The sequence below is a fragment of the Mytilus edulis genome, chromosome 3 (genome assembly GCF_963676685.1).
Source record: "Mytilus edulis chromosome 3, xbMytEdul2.2, whole genome shotgun sequence".
In the NCBI taxonomy this organism is placed as follows: domain Eukaryota; kingdom Metazoa; phylum Mollusca; class Bivalvia; order Mytilida; family Mytilidae; genus Mytilus; species Mytilus edulis.
In genome coordinates, this window is record NC_092346.1 from 67,466,454 (window position 1) to 67,485,898 (window position 19,445).

The 19,445-nt window shown below is 31.2% G+C and overlaps 2 protein-coding genes across 2 annotated transcripts in view; both read left to right on the plus strand.

The window, feature by feature from the left end:
* Positions 1–12,216, plus strand: part of LOC139517199 (cholesterol 24-hydroxylase-like) — a 32,267-nt gene extending 20,051 nt beyond the window's left edge. The window contains exons 5-14 of the mRNA XM_071307924.1: positions 183–269; positions 1,494–1,632; positions 2,229–2,342; positions 4,863–5,019; positions 5,690–5,752; positions 6,919–6,991; positions 7,511–7,706; positions 8,162–8,253; positions 10,184–10,253; positions 10,718–12,216. Coding sequence (XP_071164025.1) covers positions 183–269; positions 1,494–1,632; positions 2,229–2,342; positions 4,863–5,019; positions 5,690–5,752; positions 6,919–6,991; positions 7,511–7,706; positions 8,162–8,253; positions 10,184–10,253; positions 10,718–10,855 — 1,129 coding nt within the window. The 3' untranslated portion in view covers positions 10,856–12,216. The remainder of the gene's footprint in view (positions 1–182; positions 270–1,493; positions 1,633–2,228; positions 2,343–4,862; positions 5,020–5,689; positions 5,753–6,918; positions 6,992–7,510; positions 7,707–8,161; positions 8,254–10,183; positions 10,254–10,717) is intronic.
* A 2,278-nt stretch (positions 12,217–14,494) lies between these two features.
* The window catches only part of LOC139515399 (usherin-like), an 88,277-nt gene continuing 83,326 nt past the window's right edge, over positions 14,495–19,445 (plus strand). The window contains exons 1-2 of the mRNA XM_071304969.1: positions 14,495–15,021; positions 17,240–17,402. Of these exons, the coding sequence (XP_071161070.1) occupies positions 14,495–15,021; positions 17,240–17,402 (690 nt within the window). The remainder of the gene's footprint in view (positions 15,022–17,239; positions 17,403–19,445) is intronic.

Consider the following 19,445-nt stretch of genomic DNA (forward strand, 5'->3'; position numbering starts at 1 on the left):
AACCTGCAAATTTGTATTGGGTCAGTTGTTTTGAAGGGGGGATAATTCAAATTGCTAAAATTGTCAATATCTCAAGTATATAAACACATTTTTCTTTAGAAATAGAATAAAGTTGTTGATATATTTAAAAAATTAATCAGGATGTTAAAATTTACGACAGATTTTACTTACATGTTTTTTAGATGTCTTGGTAATGGACTTGTGACAGAAACCAACAATGAAAAATGGAGCCTTAAGAGAAATCTCATGAATCCAGCATTTAAAAGAGAGTTTGTATATTACTCACAATCCTTTATTTGTTGACTTCTCACAGTATGGACTGTAGTGCATTGCCTTTAGCTATATTGTGACTTTTACATATTTAGTTGGTCCTAATTATTTCTAGGGTATGTAGTAAAAATCTGAAATCTAAGTTTGATGATACCAATAGCCTTTTGACATGGAAGATAATTAGAAAAAGTTAAGAACATTAACCATGCTAATTTAATGTCTCTTCAGTGATGCTCTAGCTCAAAATATTTGAATACTGAATTCCGGTTTGTATACAATAGTATATAGTCTGGTTTTATTCTCCAAAATAGAACCTGCAAGATAGGGGTGCATACCATAGACTATGACAAGCAAGTAATAAGAGACAAAATTCAAAGTTAGGTTTGTTTACAATCTGCCATGTTATTAAATTGTAGAGTGCACTCTTATCATTTCCAAACTAATTATTTTACCTAATCCATATTGATATGTAATTATTATATATACCCTCCCTTTAAAATTATACCCCCTTTAAAAAAGGGGGTATCCTGTTTTACCTATGTCTGTCCATCCATCCATCCATTAGTCAGTCGTACAGTCCATCCGTCCGTCCGTCCGTCCCATGAATATTTTCGTCACATTTTTCTCAGAAACTACAATACATGGATTTCTGAAATTTGGTTTCCTGGTTTATATAAGTCAGCTATACTGTGTGGTGCGTTTTCAGATTCATCACTCAACAAGGTCATGTTTACCGAACACTCGTATCCTTTTAAACATGATAGCCAAGTTGAAATTTTTGTCATATTTTTCTCAGGAACTACAATACAAGGATTTCTGAAATTTGGTTTTAGTGTTTATACAAGTCAGCTTTATCGTGTGATGTGTTTTCAGAATCATCCCTCAACAATTCCTGTTAACCGAACACTTGCAAATTATTACACTTTTAAAATTATTCACTTGCGGCGGGGGTATCTTCAGTGAGCAGTAGCTCATAGTTTCACTCGTTTTTATTCAATATCAAATATATTAAAACTGAGGGTTTATAGGGAGTACCCTCTGCATGTTATAACTTTTCATATCAATTTTCAATACTGAAAAGGTTCCTTTTTTTCATCAATGTCTTATCTTCATATCATGCACATATAATTTTATACCCTGTGTAGCTATTTATTCCAACTCTTACAGACTAGAACATCCAGAAAAGAAAATGTTATTTAGATTTAAATACGTTTAATTTGTAGATACTTGATAGAATTAATGGGTCCCTTTAATGAATGTGTTGATAAATTGATTGTCCAGTTACACAAACTTGCTGCTTACAAATCACCAGTCTGTATGATGACACAGTTTTCCAGGACAACATTAGATGTACTGTCCAAGGTACTGACTGAAAAATGGTTAAATGATATACTGGTACTGCATTTTCTAAACTGCAAAAACCTAGCTCTATTGTCCTTTGAAATATTTTTTGCAATATTGTCTATAGTACGCAAATATAAAAATCATAAAAAGGACCTTAAGAGCTATGTATTCGCAGCTAGCAATATCTTTGACTATGATGCTAAATTTCATGAAATAACAGGTTTTTTTTTTGTGTGTTTTTAAAAAAATTTACTTGATTAAGAAATGTAAAATTACACAATACAGATACATATGAAACAAGTTATATTGAACATCCAATCAAAGCTTTTAGAATTGAGAAAGGAAATGTCTCTTTTATATTATAATTAAACTTTTTTATGAAGAAATTTCAAATTAAAATTTAGGGCCTTTTAAATTCTATAGTTATGGTCATTAGGAAAGAGATAGTTAAAATAAATAATCCTTTAATGCTAGGGAAATAATTCATTTATTTCAAAATTGTTCTTAGCTAAAATATGACACTATTATAATTTTAAAGGTAAATGCGGGCCTCCTGGAATACTTAAAGTTGAGCAGTTCAGGGATAAATTGTTATTGTATGGCATGTATTTTAGGTAGCTTTTGATAAAGAAGTCAACAGTTTGGAAAATGATGACAACCAGTTCCCTACAGCAATAAGAAGTATAATGGATGGAATGTCTATAAAGAAACTATCACCATATGTACAAGTATGTAATACTTAATAATCATAAGCAAATACTTTCTAATGAAATATACATACATAGGTTAAATTATGGACTGTTCTAAAATGTCCTTTTGAGAATTACAAGTGTGGCCAGACCATAAAGTAACTTTTTAATTGTCCTTTTGATAGAAACTTATGGCCAGATTATAAAGCAAATTCTAAAAAATGAACAAAGTAATCATTTTTTAGCCCACCTGGCCCATTATTTGGTGTCCATCATCAGTCGTCGTAGTTAACGTAGTAACCTGGCCCATAGGGCCAAGTGAGCTTTTCTCATCACTTTGTCTGTTGTCCATCGTTGTCCATCTTTGTCGTCCATTGCGCTTACTTTTACAAAAATCTTCTCCTCTGAAACTATTGGGAGGAATTTAACCAAACTTGGCCACAAATGTGTCCAATGACCTCACCTGCGAACCAACATGGCCAACATGGCTAAAAATAGAACATAGGGGGAAAATGCAGTTTTTAGGTAAAAATTGCATGAAATGCAATCAAAACCTTATGGGACTAACTTGATATCTAAAACTTCCAAGGCTCATCACTACCTTTTTTGATACACAAAATATAGTGCATTGATCAAAACATTCTATACATTCTATCCATGAACACTTAAAGAAATTTATGGATTTAATATATGCTCAGATATTCAAGGCACAAAATATAGTTAAACTTGTCAAAAATATTACATAACTTTTGCAAGGTGCAGGAATCTAATATCTGTTCTAAAAATAGAATGATGTCATTGTTAACATCTTCTTTAGAAATTTGGAGTTATCTTCCATTGTCTAGAATTGCTGTTAATTCAACTACAACCAATGCTATAATTAATTTTACTTCACACTAATAAATTGAAGCAATATTTACCGTTCAGTGCTTACAAGCATTTTGATTAGCTTATATCTCTGAAACTAAAGCATTTAGAGCAAAATCTGACATGGGGTAAGAATGTTCATCAGGTTAAGATTTATCTGCCCTGAAATTTTAGACGAATAAGACAACCTGCTTTATTTTTTTTAATTTTAGGTTTCTTATGACTTGAACTACTTGGCCAAATAAAGCCAAACATGGCCTCAATCATTATTAGGGTGTCTAATACTATTTATTATGATTTAACCTTATTTTACATGATTTCCAAACCACAGTAGATAAGGTGAGTGACACGAGACTCTAGTTTGTATTTGAACTTCTTCTTGAGAACCACTGAATGGAATGGAACCAAACATAGTATGAAAGTTCATCATGAGGTACTGACCAAGTGTTGTTACTATGTTTCCGATTTATCATCCTAGATGGCCTCCAGCTAGGGACCTAGTTTAAAAAAGAGGGGCTAACGATATCAGAGGAACAGTCAAACTCATAGATTGAAAATAAACTGACAACGCCATGGCTAAAAATAAAAAGACAAACAGAAAATAAAAGTACAGAAAACATAACCTAGTCACCTAAAGACTAAGCAATATGAACCCCACCAAAAACTGGGGGTGATCTCAGGTGCTACCAAAGGGTAAGCAGATCCTGCTCCACATGTGGCACCCATAGAACCTTATGGGAAATACATACAAATGTCTTCTTTTAGAGAACCACTGAATGGAATGAAACCAAACATAACATGAATGTTCCTGATGAGGTACTGACCAAGTGTTGTTACATTGAAGCCAATTCATCATCCAAGATGGCCACCAGCTGGGGACTAACTTAACATAGGACTCTATGGGAAATACATACAAATGTCTTCTTTTAGAGAACCACTAAATGGAATGAAACATAACATAGCATGAATGTTCCTTAATATACACTCCATCCATGTATCTTTTTGTAGACAAAATATTTTTGAGAGTTGATGGATGGAGTGTATATTAAAGAATTTCAAAAACATGGTTTTTGAACTGAAGCATTTCATTCATGGTAATTAGGCATTTAATTGAAATGTAGGGAATCAATTTACAGTTTAGACTTTAGAAATTTATGTGTGTTGTTCACAATTATACTAGTATTTGGTAAGTTTCATTCCTGTAAAGTGTATAGAATCATTTTCATAACAGCATGGACAAGACCATTTCATGGCACGCTCAGGTTATTAATTGACTTGGTCAGATTTGGTGAAGGTTCGTCTGTGAGGCACACTTGTCATATCGTATGTGTTATAAATATTTAAACTGTGGGGTTGCCAAAGGTTTTAAAAGCCTAAATCAAATAATACAAATAACTAGCAGAGGAGTAAACCTTGTGTATTGATTAAAATGTTGAATACTTAAACTTTCTTTTTTCTTCTCGTGCACCTGCATCTCCAAAACCTCTGACAGACTGAATGAGAATAAAATCGTTGTTATTGATAGCCTATGACAAACATGTTAAAAGTAAATGATTCAGTATTATTACCAATTAAGTATTGCGGTTGTCCACGCTGTTATGAAAACGATTCTTTAATTCACAGAAATATACCTAATTGCATGCAAAGAAATTCCTCGAAGAATTTCTATTCCATTGCTTTCATTTGTTTCAGAATAGTCCAACTTACTGGTTCTATAGAAGAAATGTTAGGAAGAGTGTAGAACTGATAAGAGAAACAGGCAAACAATGGATAAAGGAAAGAATACAGGCTATTAACAATGATGAGACTGTTCCTAATGATATACTAACACACACAGTTAAAATGATGGGTGAGATTGAATTCTTGTGTTATGACATATATGTATAGTAAACTCCAAAGGAAGGAGTATAGCCATTCAATACTGATTATCTTAACCCTTTCACTTTATTATGTATGAACTTTTAAAGCACACGTTCTGTCTATATTTTTATAGTACCTCAAGCTCCCTACCACCTAATTACTTTCTTGATCATGTTATAAGAATTTCCAAAAAGTTTCCATTCCCAAAATTTTGACAGCCACTCATAAGAAATATATCCATCAGTCTGTAAGTCACTCCATCACATTTTTCTAGGGAACTACAAATGATAGCTTTCTGAAATTTGTTATCAGACTTCATGTAGGCATGCCTTACCCTGAGACACAAGACTTCATGTAAGCATGCCTTACCCTGAGACACATTTTAAGATACATGTTCACCAACTTTCTGTTTGAAGAATAATTATAAAATTTTAACCCATTATGAAATTAAATTCAAACATTTTCATGATCTACAAATCAGAGTAACCTTCAATTCGGTTTTAATATTTGTGCTGTATGATTGGTTTTCATGTATAATGCTCTTTAACATCCTGTTGACTCAAAACTTGAAGCTGACATGGAATATCATTCTAAGTTGCTTTAAGTTGCTTTAATGTTGAAGATAATGTTCACACTAATCAATATGTTATCTTTGACAGGTGAAAATACTGATCTGGATTTTGAAGAAATTATTGATGACTTCTGCACTTTTTTCATAGCAGGTTGGTATGATAATAATGACACATGGCATGTCAGACTCCTCTACACAACATACAATTCAAAATATACAGTAGAACTGTGTTTGGGTTTTTGGTGTTTTGATAACAAATTTTTGATTGACATCAGCATAGCTTATTAATTACTTTTTCAACCAAGAAAGGGCAATTTATCCCTGATTTTATTGTTTCACTTCCAAGATAACATTGAAAATAATTTTTTTTTTTGCATACTGTATATTGTACAGTAATGACAATAAATGGACAATTTTAACATGACAAGCAGCTTTTTCTTCTTTTTTCTTTTTCATTGTCAATGGTATATACTTAACCCATACCCCTTAGGAAACTTGTTTTCATAGGGAGATTTCCAAATTAAAAATTGGAGCTTGAAACTAGAGACTTGTTATTTTGAAAGTTATTCACACCATATTAAATGATAGTAATTGAAAAGAATACTATTGCAATAATTTTTTTCGTGAATGTTTGAAAATAAGTGTTGATGTATTTTGCACTTTCACAATGATTTCCAAATAACCCAAAATATGCAAAATTATGGAAAAGTAACTTTACAGTTCTGATTTCTAATTTGAAGTCCCATTGTTTATGCCCACATAATATTGAATTCAATCCCATGTTATATTAGATATCTGCTACATGGTATTGAATTTTGTTAAGTTAAACCACCATTTTTCCCCAATTAGTCTTTGTAAAATTGGCATTTTTCATAAAATTGGGCAGAAATTATCTTTGATGCAAATAGAGAAGTATTTGATATGATTTTAATTTGATTATGTCCAATACTTAAGTCAAAATTTCACATTGCATATAAGACAATAACAATCACTGGATGTTAACCTATCAAATGTTCACCTCTTTTCATTCCCCATTTACAAGCTGTAACCATGTCACCTAAAATTTCAAGATATTTTAAAGAAACATTATATGAAAAAAAATGGTGCTATGAATCGTCCATTGTATATGTATGTGACTCAGGATTTTTTTCTGCAATGAAATACAAATTTCCTACAACTGTCAAATCCAAGGGATTATTTTTTTTCTTACCTATAAAATTAGATGGAACGTACCATGTTTTGGTGGTTTAACACCTTGTGCAATATTTACTATAAAAACGCATACACATTACCATAATAGATGTGTGGTAATTTTAGGACAAGACACCATATCAACTGCAACAACATTTGCTGTGATGTTCTTAGTGCAGAATCCAGATAAAATGAAGAAGTAAGAGTCTTAACTTCTTGAAAGTTGAATTCTCATTTATCAAGACTAACGAGAGTTTGAAAACATACTTAGAAAGACAGATCCACCCTCATTGATGTATTTTATAATTGGTACCAGTCTTAAATATGCATGAAATATTTGCCACTGGACATATTAGCAAACAACAATTGACCTATACTGAGTTAATGGCACTGTAAGGTGAAGTCATCTGTTTGTTAAAGTGTCTTCTACATGTATGTTGTCTTGAAACGTTATAAACTAAAACATGTTCATATTGTGAATTTTTTATAATACTTATCAGTTAAGGATTTGACACAGATATCACAGTTCACTGATCATGAATATGAAAGTGCAAGCTCTGCATATTCCAGGTTCTTTTCCAACAGTCATTCTATTCATAATGTGTATAATTGTAGCAGTGAGCTATGTGAGCAACACACAGGTGCTTTTTGCTTTAAAAATTTGAGGCAATTTTACAGTTAAGACTGAATGTCTAATGTTTGTTTATGTTTATTGTAGACTTGTTGATGATATTGATACTGTTGTTGGATCCAAAGCTAAGATAGATTATAATGATCTTGGAAAAATGAACTATTTGGACATGGTATGGAAAGAAACTTTGCGACTCTATCCACCAAGTATATCCACTGTAAGAGAGACAGAGAAAGATTTTGTCATTGATGGAATTTATATTCCTGGTGGTACTGATATCAATGTAAGTTATAATTTATATTCCTTGTGGTACTGATATCAATGTAAGTTATAATTTATATTCCTTGTGGTACTGATATCAATGTAAGTTATAATTTATATTCCTTGTGGTACTGATATCAATGTAAGTTATGATTTATTATTGGAAATGAAACAGAGAATTAATAATTGAAAATTTTAATTTATTTAACTTAATTTTACAATTTTACAATTTACACCTCTAGTATATGATTGCTACTTAGGTACTATTTACAGCTTTTGAGATCAAATTGGAGTCATAATACCAAATTATTTGTTATGTATCTGAATCGTGTACGTAGGTTTTTTTGTTAATATTATTTTAAAACCTTTAATTTGAAGCTTTGACATTAGATTTTTAATTCTAACACTTTTTAACAACAAATTATCGATTAAGCAATCTAAGTCATTAAAACAGTTTTATATTCAATTGTATCTTAGCTGAGTACATACATAAGTTCAAGACTTCCTGAATTCAATGACAGACCTTTAGAATTTCTACCTGAAAGATTTGAACCAGATTCACCAATAAAGTAAGTATATTTTTTGTTTGATTTCTTTAAACATGCTGCGTTGATAATTGATAGTAATCGAGCTATTATTCATGACCTGGCAAAGATTTTATATAACTAGAACTTATTAAGGCAAAAGCGTTGAACTTTTTTTTTCTTCTGTCATGTAATTTATTTCTTATTTTGTTGTTAATTAACAAATGCATTTATCCTGAATGAAATGGATTTAGAATTAATAAATTTTAAAATGCTCAAAGTTGACAACCTCTGACAGTGATAAACTACATGTATCTATCTCTACCATAATATGTAAAAATAATATATATAACAGCACTCCTTCTAGTCCTTAGTGGCATTGTATAGGTCTTTAGTGCACTAAGGAGTCCTTAGCAGTGTTTAGACGAACCGTTTACTCTTACGATTCTAGACCAAAGCTTGCCAAAAAGTATGTAAAAATGTGTGCCATTTTTTTTGCTTTGAAAATCACATTTTTAGCTCACTTGGCCCGAAGGGCCAAGTGAGCTTTTCTCATCACTTGGCGTCCGGCGTCCGGCGTCCGGCGTCCGTCGTCCGTCGTCCGTCGTCCGTCGTCGTCGTCGTTAACTTTTACAAAAATCTTCTCCTCTGAAACTACTGGGCCAAATCAAACCAAACTTGGCCACAATCATCATTGGGGTATCTAGTTTAAAAAATGTGTGGCGTGACCCGGTCAACCAACCAAGATGGCCGCCACGGCTAAAAATAGAACATAGGGGTAAAATGCAGTTTTTGGCTTATAACTCAAAAACCAAAGCATTTAGAGGAAATCTGACATGGGGTAAAAAGGTTTATCAGGTCGAGATCTATCTGCCCTGAAATTTTCAGATGAATCCGTCAACCCGTTGTTGGGTTGCTGCCCCTGAATTGGTAATTTTGAGGAAATTTTGCTGTTTTTGGTTATTATCTTGAATATTAATATAGATAGAGATAAACTGTAAACAGCAATAATGTTCAGCAAAGTTAGATTTACAAATAAGTCAACATGACCGAAATTGTCAGTTGACCACTTTAGGAGTTATTGCCCTTTATAGTCAACTTTTAACCATTTTTCATAAATCTAAGTAATCTTTTACAAAAATCTTCTCCTCTGAAACTACTGGGCCAAATTAATCCAAACTTGGCCACAATCATCTTTGGGGTATCTAGTTTGAAAAATGTGTCCGATGACCTGGCCATTCAACCAAGATGGCCGCCACGGCTAAAAATAGAACAGGGGTAAAATGTAGATTTTGGCTAATAACTCTGAAACCAAAGCATTTAGAGCAAATCTGACAAGAAGTTAAAATGTTTATCAAGTCAATATCTATCTGCTCTGAAATTTTCAGATGAATTGGACAATCGGTTGTTGGGTTACTGCCCTCCAATTGGTAATTTTTAAAGAAATTTTGCCGTTTTTGGTTATTATCTTGAATACTATTATAGATAGAGATAAACTGTAAACAGCAATAATGTTCAGCAAAGTAAGATCTACAAATAAGTCAGCATGACCTAAATGGTCAATTGGCCCCTTAAGGAGTTATTGCCCTTTATAGTCATTTTTAACAATTTTCATTAATTCGGTAAATTTATGTAAATTTTTACCAAATATTTTTCTCTGTTACTAATGGGCAAGGTTCATTATAGATATAATTGTAAGAAGCAAGAACGTTCAGTAAAGTAAGAACTTCAAACACATCACCATCACCAAAATACAATTTTGTCACGAATCCATTTGTGTCCTTTGTTTAATATGCACATAGACCAAGGTGAGCGACACAGGCTCTTTAGAGCCTCTAGTTTCAGTATATTTAGCTGTTTCTGATACTTAATGAGGTGAGTCGTACATTTAACAATACAACACACATGCAACTTCATGTTAAGATTGGTGCTGTATTATCTCCTGTTGTTTTGAAATGAGAATACCATTTTTCAGGCCCAGTATCTATACCTACTACCCATTTACACTTGGACCTAGGATCTGTTTAGGACAACAGTTTGCTAAGGTGAGTTTAATGGTTTATTATGTATTTAGATATTACAGGTAAACAATAACAGTGTGAATATACTGAATAAAGCTTGTGCATTTCCAGACAATAAAAGACCCCAACAATCCAAATTTTGCATGCAGATACATATACATATATATAATGATATACTCAAAAGCTGACCTAGTAAAAACCCTATAAAATGGTTATTATGCATTTAATACTATTTACAGTAGATCAGTTTCCTTGAATTCTGTATATAAATAATGTAAGACGATTCAAAATTAAAGTTCTAATTAAAAGAGGCAATATATAAAAAAAAATTAATACATTACTTTAACTTCTGCATTCAAAGCAAAAACTATGATACCATTATATTTAGAAATATAATGTAGCTATTTTGCATTCTGTGACCCCAATTTTCATAATTAAGCGACTTGATTTAGCATTTTTTTGCTAATTATTTGATTATTTATTTGTAGATTGAAGGGAAACTCATATTGGCAAAGTTGTTTCAAAATTTTGAAGTGAGACTTGAACCTGGACAGTCATTACATGTTGTTCTGGAATCTACCCTAAAACTGAAAGATGGATTGAAATGTTTCTTAGTACCACGCTAAAGAATAAGAAAAATGACAAGTAACTACAACAGACTAAATTACAAACTACAAATGTTAATTTATTAGTTAAAATGTGTCAATGTTAACGAAATTGTCCATTGAAGTTACATTTGTAAACAGAGAAGATGGTACATTATAGGGCAGCTTTTAAATTGAGGAAAACATCAAATAACTTCTTTTAATTTGGTCACAAGATATAAGTTTCTATAGAGCATCAATGTAAAGTTTTCTGCTTAAGTTATTCTATAGGAACTATTTGGGGTAGATTACTGATATATTCCATAAAGTTACATTACAATCAGTTCATCTCAATTTGTCGAACATTTCGAGGCCCTACAGTCCATAGATCCATCCACACATTAGATTAGAATCTTGTGCACTGCATTATAAATGTCAATCTCATATATTATCCCATAATATGTTCTTAAAGATGTAATACCACCAAATCATGGTACGTCACATCCGGTTGTATACGAAAATAGGTTGAAAAAAAATATTCCCTGGAATTTGACAGTTGTAGGTAATTAGTCCTACATTTTATTGCAGTAAAAGATTTCTGTGTCATAAACATGTGTCTTGGGTATTTCAAAGCACCATTATTTATTTATTTGGGATTTCTATAGAATATTTTGTAATCTTGAGGTTACATGATGACTAAACCTTGTACACAGATAAAATAAGGGGAGAAATTTGATTGGTTAACTCCCAGTGATGATTATTTTCTTATATGCAATGAAATGTTATGTGAATTTTTTTCTATAGTACTGGACAGGATAAAACTTTACTCATGCCAAGTATTTCTTTATTTGAAACAAAGATAAATTCTACACATTCTTTTGAAAAGTGCAAATTTAACAAAGACCAATAGGGGAAAATCAATGGTGGTATTACACCTAAATACTCAAATAATACCTAATACATCTAAGTTTGACAATCATTTTGTTGAGTTGCTCTCTCTGTCGTGGTCCAGCAAATTTGAATTAGTTGGCAATGTTACTGTCCATCAGATTCAGATTGTCTTTTTCTAAATTTTCTGCTGACACGCAAGACATATCTCTGTGTCAACATATATGTATATTATATAAACAGCTATTCAAAAGGTACTAGATATATGAGATCATTTATTTACACTTTTATTTGGGTTTACTAAGGTTAGTTATAATAAATTGTTCACTTGGATGTTAAAAATTTTGAGTTATTACAGATATTTTTAAAAAATTTTGATAACCTTTATTAAATATTATAATATGGACATGCTTTTTATTTTTTGTTATTTTATATTAAATATATATTTGTGTATCATATACTGTATATGTTTTATGTTGTTTTTTACTTTCAATAAATATAAAAAAAACATTTAATGATGAAAATTTGATTTTTTGCTGCTTTTACTGAAGTTTTAAATACAACACTACATCTCAATTTTATCTCTGTGTTCCAATTGAAAAATATTTGTCTTCTATTTTACTTAAAAACATTGAGCATAGTTTAAATCTTCACACAAACAACATTATGCAAAATTCAAGTTGATAATGAAAAATATTTGTTGAAAAAACAGGATAAAACTCATGAAGTGTTTCTTGTGTAATATGACTTTGTACTTTCAGTTTAAGTCTTAAAGGTATAATATTACTTTTGCATAACAGAAAAATAATTTAGAAATCTTTCAGTGATATAACAAACATTAATTCACATGATTCCAGGAGGATTTAAAAAAAGTATGACATTAAAATAAATTTCCAAAACAACACCACAATCTGCCTATTGAAATGAAATCAAGCTAAAATTAAACTTTAATTGTATTAAAAGTAACAATGCACCACATCATTCTTAGATGAAAGACAATTAGTCGTAATAAGAACTTCAAACAACAATGCACCAATGTGAAGATCGGCCCATTTATATTATATTAAAATCCAACAAGAGCCCTAAACAAATCACCAAAATGTAGTTAAACAAAATAAAATTACACAGAAAATACATAAATCTAAGACAATAATGCATCACAATAGATACAAAAATTCCATGAAACAGTCTGGTGATAAATTTATTCACACATAATCAACCAATGAAAGTGAACATTTTTATTTACAGGGACTCTATCGAAATGATTCACACAGGCGTTGGTTCACCACATGGCGTTTAATTTTCATTTACTGTTTATTATGTATAACAAATTACTATATTCTATGGATAGACATATGGGTATACATCAATTATGATATTCCTTTGTTATTAAAGGATAAAATTACTTATACAGCATTGAAATAAGTTAGTGTTAAACACTTGTTTCCATTCAATATAAACATCAAAGGTAGCATTATGTTTGATTGTTGAATATATTGAAATATATTTGTTTTTCAATCCAAATAGACAGGACGCCATTTTGTGTGCACACCTTAAGAATTAGGTCAAATAATGACCCATTATGACATGACCACTTGTTTCTAGCTAAAATAAAGATTAATTGACCTTTATCTCGATAAATCATAGCTAAAACAGTGACTAGATTTGAAATAAGTCTCTATGTTGAAAATATACAAATAAGCATTTTTTCATGTCGTCGAAAATCAAATATTTTTTTTATTTTCCTTGAAATTTAGATTTCCATTCTTGTTTTTTTTTTACTCTCTGTTTCCTCTGTCTAAATGTGGTAGAAATACTGAAGAATTAATTGGCCTTCACCAATACCTTGATATTTGGCTTATTTGAGGTATGCATGTCTACCCTTTATAAGAAAAGCCTTATAAGAAAAGCTTGACAAAATAAGTTCTTTTTCACATTCTTATATGTCTGTTCATCAACTTCATCAACTTGAAACACATTTTAATCTTGAACAATTGACTTATATTTGAGGCTAATCATGACCCTTACCAAAGTTACTTCTTTGTACAGCTTTTTGATAAAATGATTTTTATCTTTGAAAATAACTTTATTTTCCTTACAGAAATCAACACAACAATTTGACTTTAAATAATTAATTATTCATGGATTTATTGTTCAATTACTTTTTGATCCAGGTATCTACCTGACTGTAAGATCCAGGTATCTACCTGACTGTAAGTTAGGTAACAGTAATTAGTTTAGTTTACAGGTGCTAAGTCAGGGAAATCAACAATAAAAATATTTATTATTCATGATATTTTCCCTATCTTTCCAATAAGAAAAAATAGTTTGCCAAGAAAAGTCGTAGAAAGAAGAAAGATTGTGTTTTACCAATTTGATTGGTAAGAACTTTTCTATTTTTATATTGAATTATATCATAACTGTAAGCTTATTTGATTTCAATACTTAATAAAAAGTATTTGTTTTATCTATGTAAGAATAACAACTATGACTTAAACTGATTTTTTTTTACTTTAATTGAAAAATGTGTTTCATTGGATTATGTGACATATTAGTTAATAATAAAAAAGAGTACTGTATTTTTGATATTATATATAGAAAGCAGTTTGAATTGGACATTACCAATAGTTTTAAAATCACATCAGTCATTTGAAAGGAAAAAGATGTTTGATATCGCTAGGCTTGTGACCTAAGAAAGTTCTTTAGTGTACATTTATCTTATATTCCTATCAGATTTTTATCTAAGCTGACTTTTTCAGATACTAATGCATTGCTTCTTTAGACTAGTGTAAAATGGATATTGAATTGAGAGGGACATCAAATAGTTGTATGGCCAAACAGAACAGAATAATGTGTAAAGTGACACTGTACATCATATATTTATTTTCATTCACGATCAAATTCAGTTATGGTCAGAAACATTTTCCACCATTAACAAACATTGCTCAGGATCGCCCATCTGTGACTTATCCATCAGACAGTACTTGTGGAATTCCTACAAGAAATGCATACTGTATCAGTTCCATTTATAAAGCGTCAATAGATCAATGTGTACAGGATTTTTGTGTTCAGTCATGTCCAAATCGGACCTCATTACCATTACATACAGATTTACTAATTGGAATAAGTCTGGGATTTAGAGAGTGTGTCATCACAGATAAGTTTAACAAGAAGCCAGAAAGTTCATTAGGAGAATTTTCTACATACTTTATGAAACTTGGTCCAGATTGTTATATAACTCCTTCTGTTACCCCTCCTATATATGGCGAAGGAGCTGTAACATTTACTGTATGGGTCTGGCGTGAAGAAGAAAATTATGGGTAAGTGTAGTTAAAAACATATTTTAGTAATGTACTGTGTATTACAGCAGATTATGTTAATATAGGAGTCTTGCACAATCTTGGATCACAAAATAGCCCAATTGAATGGTCAAGAGTTTTACTGATATTGGCAGATTATGTTGCAGAAAGTCAATATAACTAGATGAAGGACTATTTATGGAATTTCTTATGACTTTGTTCTGTTGTAACTAATCTTACAAATAATAAACATTTTATATCCATAAGGGGAGATAACTGAGACAATTTACTTTTGCAACTTATCTTTTTTGTTATTTTGCAAGAAAATGATCCATTGGATGCCATGTTTTCACTTTTTAGTTACTGAAGGTGTTTTATAAAAGCTAATTTTATCATTTATCTAGCTCATGGACGCTTTTGACATCACTTGACTTCCATTGTTCATCCATTGGGGAATTTGTTAGGAATCATTTCAGTTCCAAAGAAGCTCTTAAATCAAAAAGGATTTAAATATTTTTTGAAATTATATAATCAAATGATGAATCAATCTACTTTAATACCCAAGTAAAAAGTATAAAAGTATAAAAGTGTTAGTAAATTTGATAAAATAGCCAAACTACCAGTTCATAACATGTTTACTCTTTGATGCAAATAGGTAGTAAAGATCACTGAAGACTTGTCCATAAAGATTTGGTCAAAAGTTTTCTGTAATATTTTAATTTGAAAATGTGTGTTTAATTTGCCAAAATGTTACTAAAAGCTTTATGATTGTAACTATTAATTACAGATTAATAATATCCTGGAAATCATAAAAATGTTCTTCATCCTTAAATTTACAGGGCTGCATCATCACTAAAACTTACCTTCTAACATGTAGATTTGATGAAATATAGGGAAAACAAGCTTTTCATGGATTATTGACAAAAAGATCTGTCAAATGCTTAGGCAGTGAATTTATTTTTTAATAAAAATATCTGTTAATTGAACCTTTCCTTCCTGGAAAACACAAGTTGATAGAACATAAAAATTTATCATTACTTATATGTAAATGAAATATACAATTTCCAAGAAGGTGTCTACTTCAAAAATGTATTCCTGGCATTATCTGTAACTTGACTTGTGAAATAAAGTAAAAATAATAAAAAAAAGTTGAAGAAATAAACAAGCTATGAAAATAAGACAGATGACTATTAGGTAGAACAGATTTGTAATCAGTGAGTCAGTATTTCCCTAGAGTAAAGCCTGCCCCTATACTTTGTGAATTATTTATGAATTGTTGTACCAGTTCTATCTTAATCAATACACCTTATATGGTTGTAATCAAACAATCTCTTTTTATCTTTTTCATGTCAGTATTGGTAAAACCAATAATTTTTTCTACCTTCTATTGTTAACTTTTTATTAAGTGATTGTTCCACACCTCATTAAGATTAAAGGACACAGTATTGAATTGTAAGAATTATCCATCTGTTCTGTTCACCACTCCCTTTGTTTGCATTAAATTTCAATTTAGCAGGATCTTTGGTAATCATACTATCCTTCCATTGTATTTAGTAGGATCTTTGGTAATCATACTATCCTTCCATTGTATTTAGTAGGATCTTTGGTAATCCTACTATCCTTCCATTGTACTTTAAAATTGTCATAGGAATTATGACCTCCATGCATGTTATGCCTCAATATATTTAACATATACATTACCTTATAAATGATACTAAAAAATTAACGGTCATATTGGTCTGTTTTTTACCCTACATATTATATGACTGTATGCACATATGTATAGGAGTCGCCCTGTCTATCTGTTCATATGCTTTCTAGACACAACTCCTCTATAATAACAGATAGACAAATACTGATGAAACTTTAGCACTACATATGAATATGCATAAAGGAATAAATTAATCCCCTAGACCAAACATGGAGAAAGGAATTTAATCCTTTTTGACCAACTTTTAAAAGTACACTATACTAATAGTGTTGCGGGACAGGGAGTTTACATTTGTAGAGATCATTCACAGTTCTAGTTATACTTTTGCAATCTCCCATGCAGAGTTATTAGTCTTTTCTAATTCTCATGCAATGCATACACACAAATCCAATATTATTACCAGGAATTTAGTTTCAGAGCTGATAATTTTCATTGAGCAAAATCATATGCAGTTTTTAAAGATTTATTAATAAGCCAGTATTTATAAAAAAAAAGAAAAAAATATTATGACTATTTATATTTTGACAGAACATTGGTACAGAAACAGTCTACCAACACTAGTGCTGTAGTTTATCACATACAGATAGATTCTACAGGAGTGGTTTATACCTATCAGACTGCTAATGGGATAGAAACTATTACTATACCTGAGGTTATACCAGCCAAAACATGGACTCATATTGCAATACAGGTTTCGTATTTTACCTTGTGTTATTTTTAACCAATTAAGTTATTTATGTCGAGCCTGCAACTTTTGTTGCAGAAAGCTCGACATAGGGACAGTGATCCGGCGGCGTCAGCGGCCGTGTTAGCTAACTTCTTCAAAGCTTTATATTTTAGAAGGTGGAAGACCTGGATGCTTCATACTTTGTATATAGATGCCTCATGTTACGAAGTTTCCGTCAGTCACATGCCCAATGTCTTTGACCTCATTTTCATGGTTTAGTGACCACTTGAAAAAAAAAGTTCAGATTTTTTGTAATGTGGAATTCTCTCTTATTATAAGTAATAGGATAACTATATTTGGTATGTGCGTACCTTGCAAGGTCCTCTTGCCCGTCAGACAGTTTTCACTTGACCTTGACCTCATTTCATGGATCAGTGAACAAGGTTAAGTTTTGGTGGTCAAGTCAATATCTCAGATACTATAAGCAATAGGGCTAGTATATTTGGTGTATGGAAGGACTGTAAGGTGTACATGTCCAACTGGCAGGTGTCATCTGACCTTGACCTCATTTTCATGGTTCAGTGGTAAAAGTTAAGTTTTTGAGTTTTGGTCATTTTATCTAATACTATATGCCATAGGACAATTATATTTGGTGTATGGCAATATTTTATGATCTATATGTCAGTCGCACAGGTTTTATTTTACCTTGACCTCATTTTCATGGTTCATTGGTCTTTGTTTAGTTATCTTGGTTAATGTTAAGTTTATGTGACAGTTGTAATAAAGCTTTATACTTAGGACTATCAACATATTATCAATGATTAGTAAAGAAGGCGAGACATTTCAGCGTGTGCACTCTTGTTATGCACATTCTATGAATAAAATTGTCTAGATTGTATTTTGTGGAATAGTTGGCCTAATGATCTTAGTCCAACTACTGTATCTCTAGCCTGTCAACACAATTGTCTAGTTTGTTTTTGGAAATTGTTTTGTTTGTTTTTTCTACATTGGCTAAAGGTATAGGGGGAGGGTAGAGATCTCAAAAAACATGTTTAACCCTGCTGCAATTTTGCACCTGTCCCAAGTCAGAAGCCTCTGGCCTTTGTTAGTCTTGTATGATTTTTAATTTTATCTTCTTGTGTATAATTTGGTGTTTTGGAGGTCCATTATCATTGAACTAGTATACATATTTGTTTAGGGGCCAGCTGAAGGACGCCTCCGGGTGCTGGAGTTTCTAGCTGCATTGAAGACCCATTGGTGGCCTTTGGCTGTTGTCTGCTCTATGGTCGGGTTGTTATCTCTTTGACACATTCCCCATTTTGATTCTCAATTTTATGATATTATAAATATCAGCGGATCATTTAAGTGTTTGAAATTTGTTCAGATATATATATATACATATTCCTCATTTTTATACGCCTGTTTATTATACACCCGTTTTACGGGACGTATTATGGTATACCATTGTCCGTCCGTCTGTCCGTCCGTTTTCCACATGTTGTACAATAACTCAAAAACGCTTTATCCAGTTTGTATGAAACTTTGTTGGATTGAATATATCTATTGACCTGAGCTCCCTTACGCTTTTTATAAATTTGAGATTTAAGGTTTCCAAGTTATGGGGTTTTATTCATTAAAAAGTTGTGATTTTCCAGTTTTCCTACAATAATTCAAAAATGCTTTATGCTGTTCTCATGAAACTTTGTAGAATTGTTTATATTTTTTGACCTAAGCTCACTTTTGATTTTTATAAATTTTAGATTTTACGTTTTCAAATTATGAGATTTTATTCATAGAAAAGGGGGGATTTTCCAGTTTTTGGACAATAATTCAAAAATGCTTTGAGCTGTTCTCATGAAACTTTGTAGAATTGTTTATATTTATTGACCTAAGCTCCTTTTTATTTTTATAAATTTTAGATTTTATGTTTCCGAGTTAAGACATTTTATTCATAAAAAAGGTGGGATTTTCCAGTTTTTCGGACAATAACTGCAGATTTCATGAAACTTTGGGGACTAGTTTATATCTATAAAAATAATCTCCCTTTAGTTTTTTTTATAAATTTCT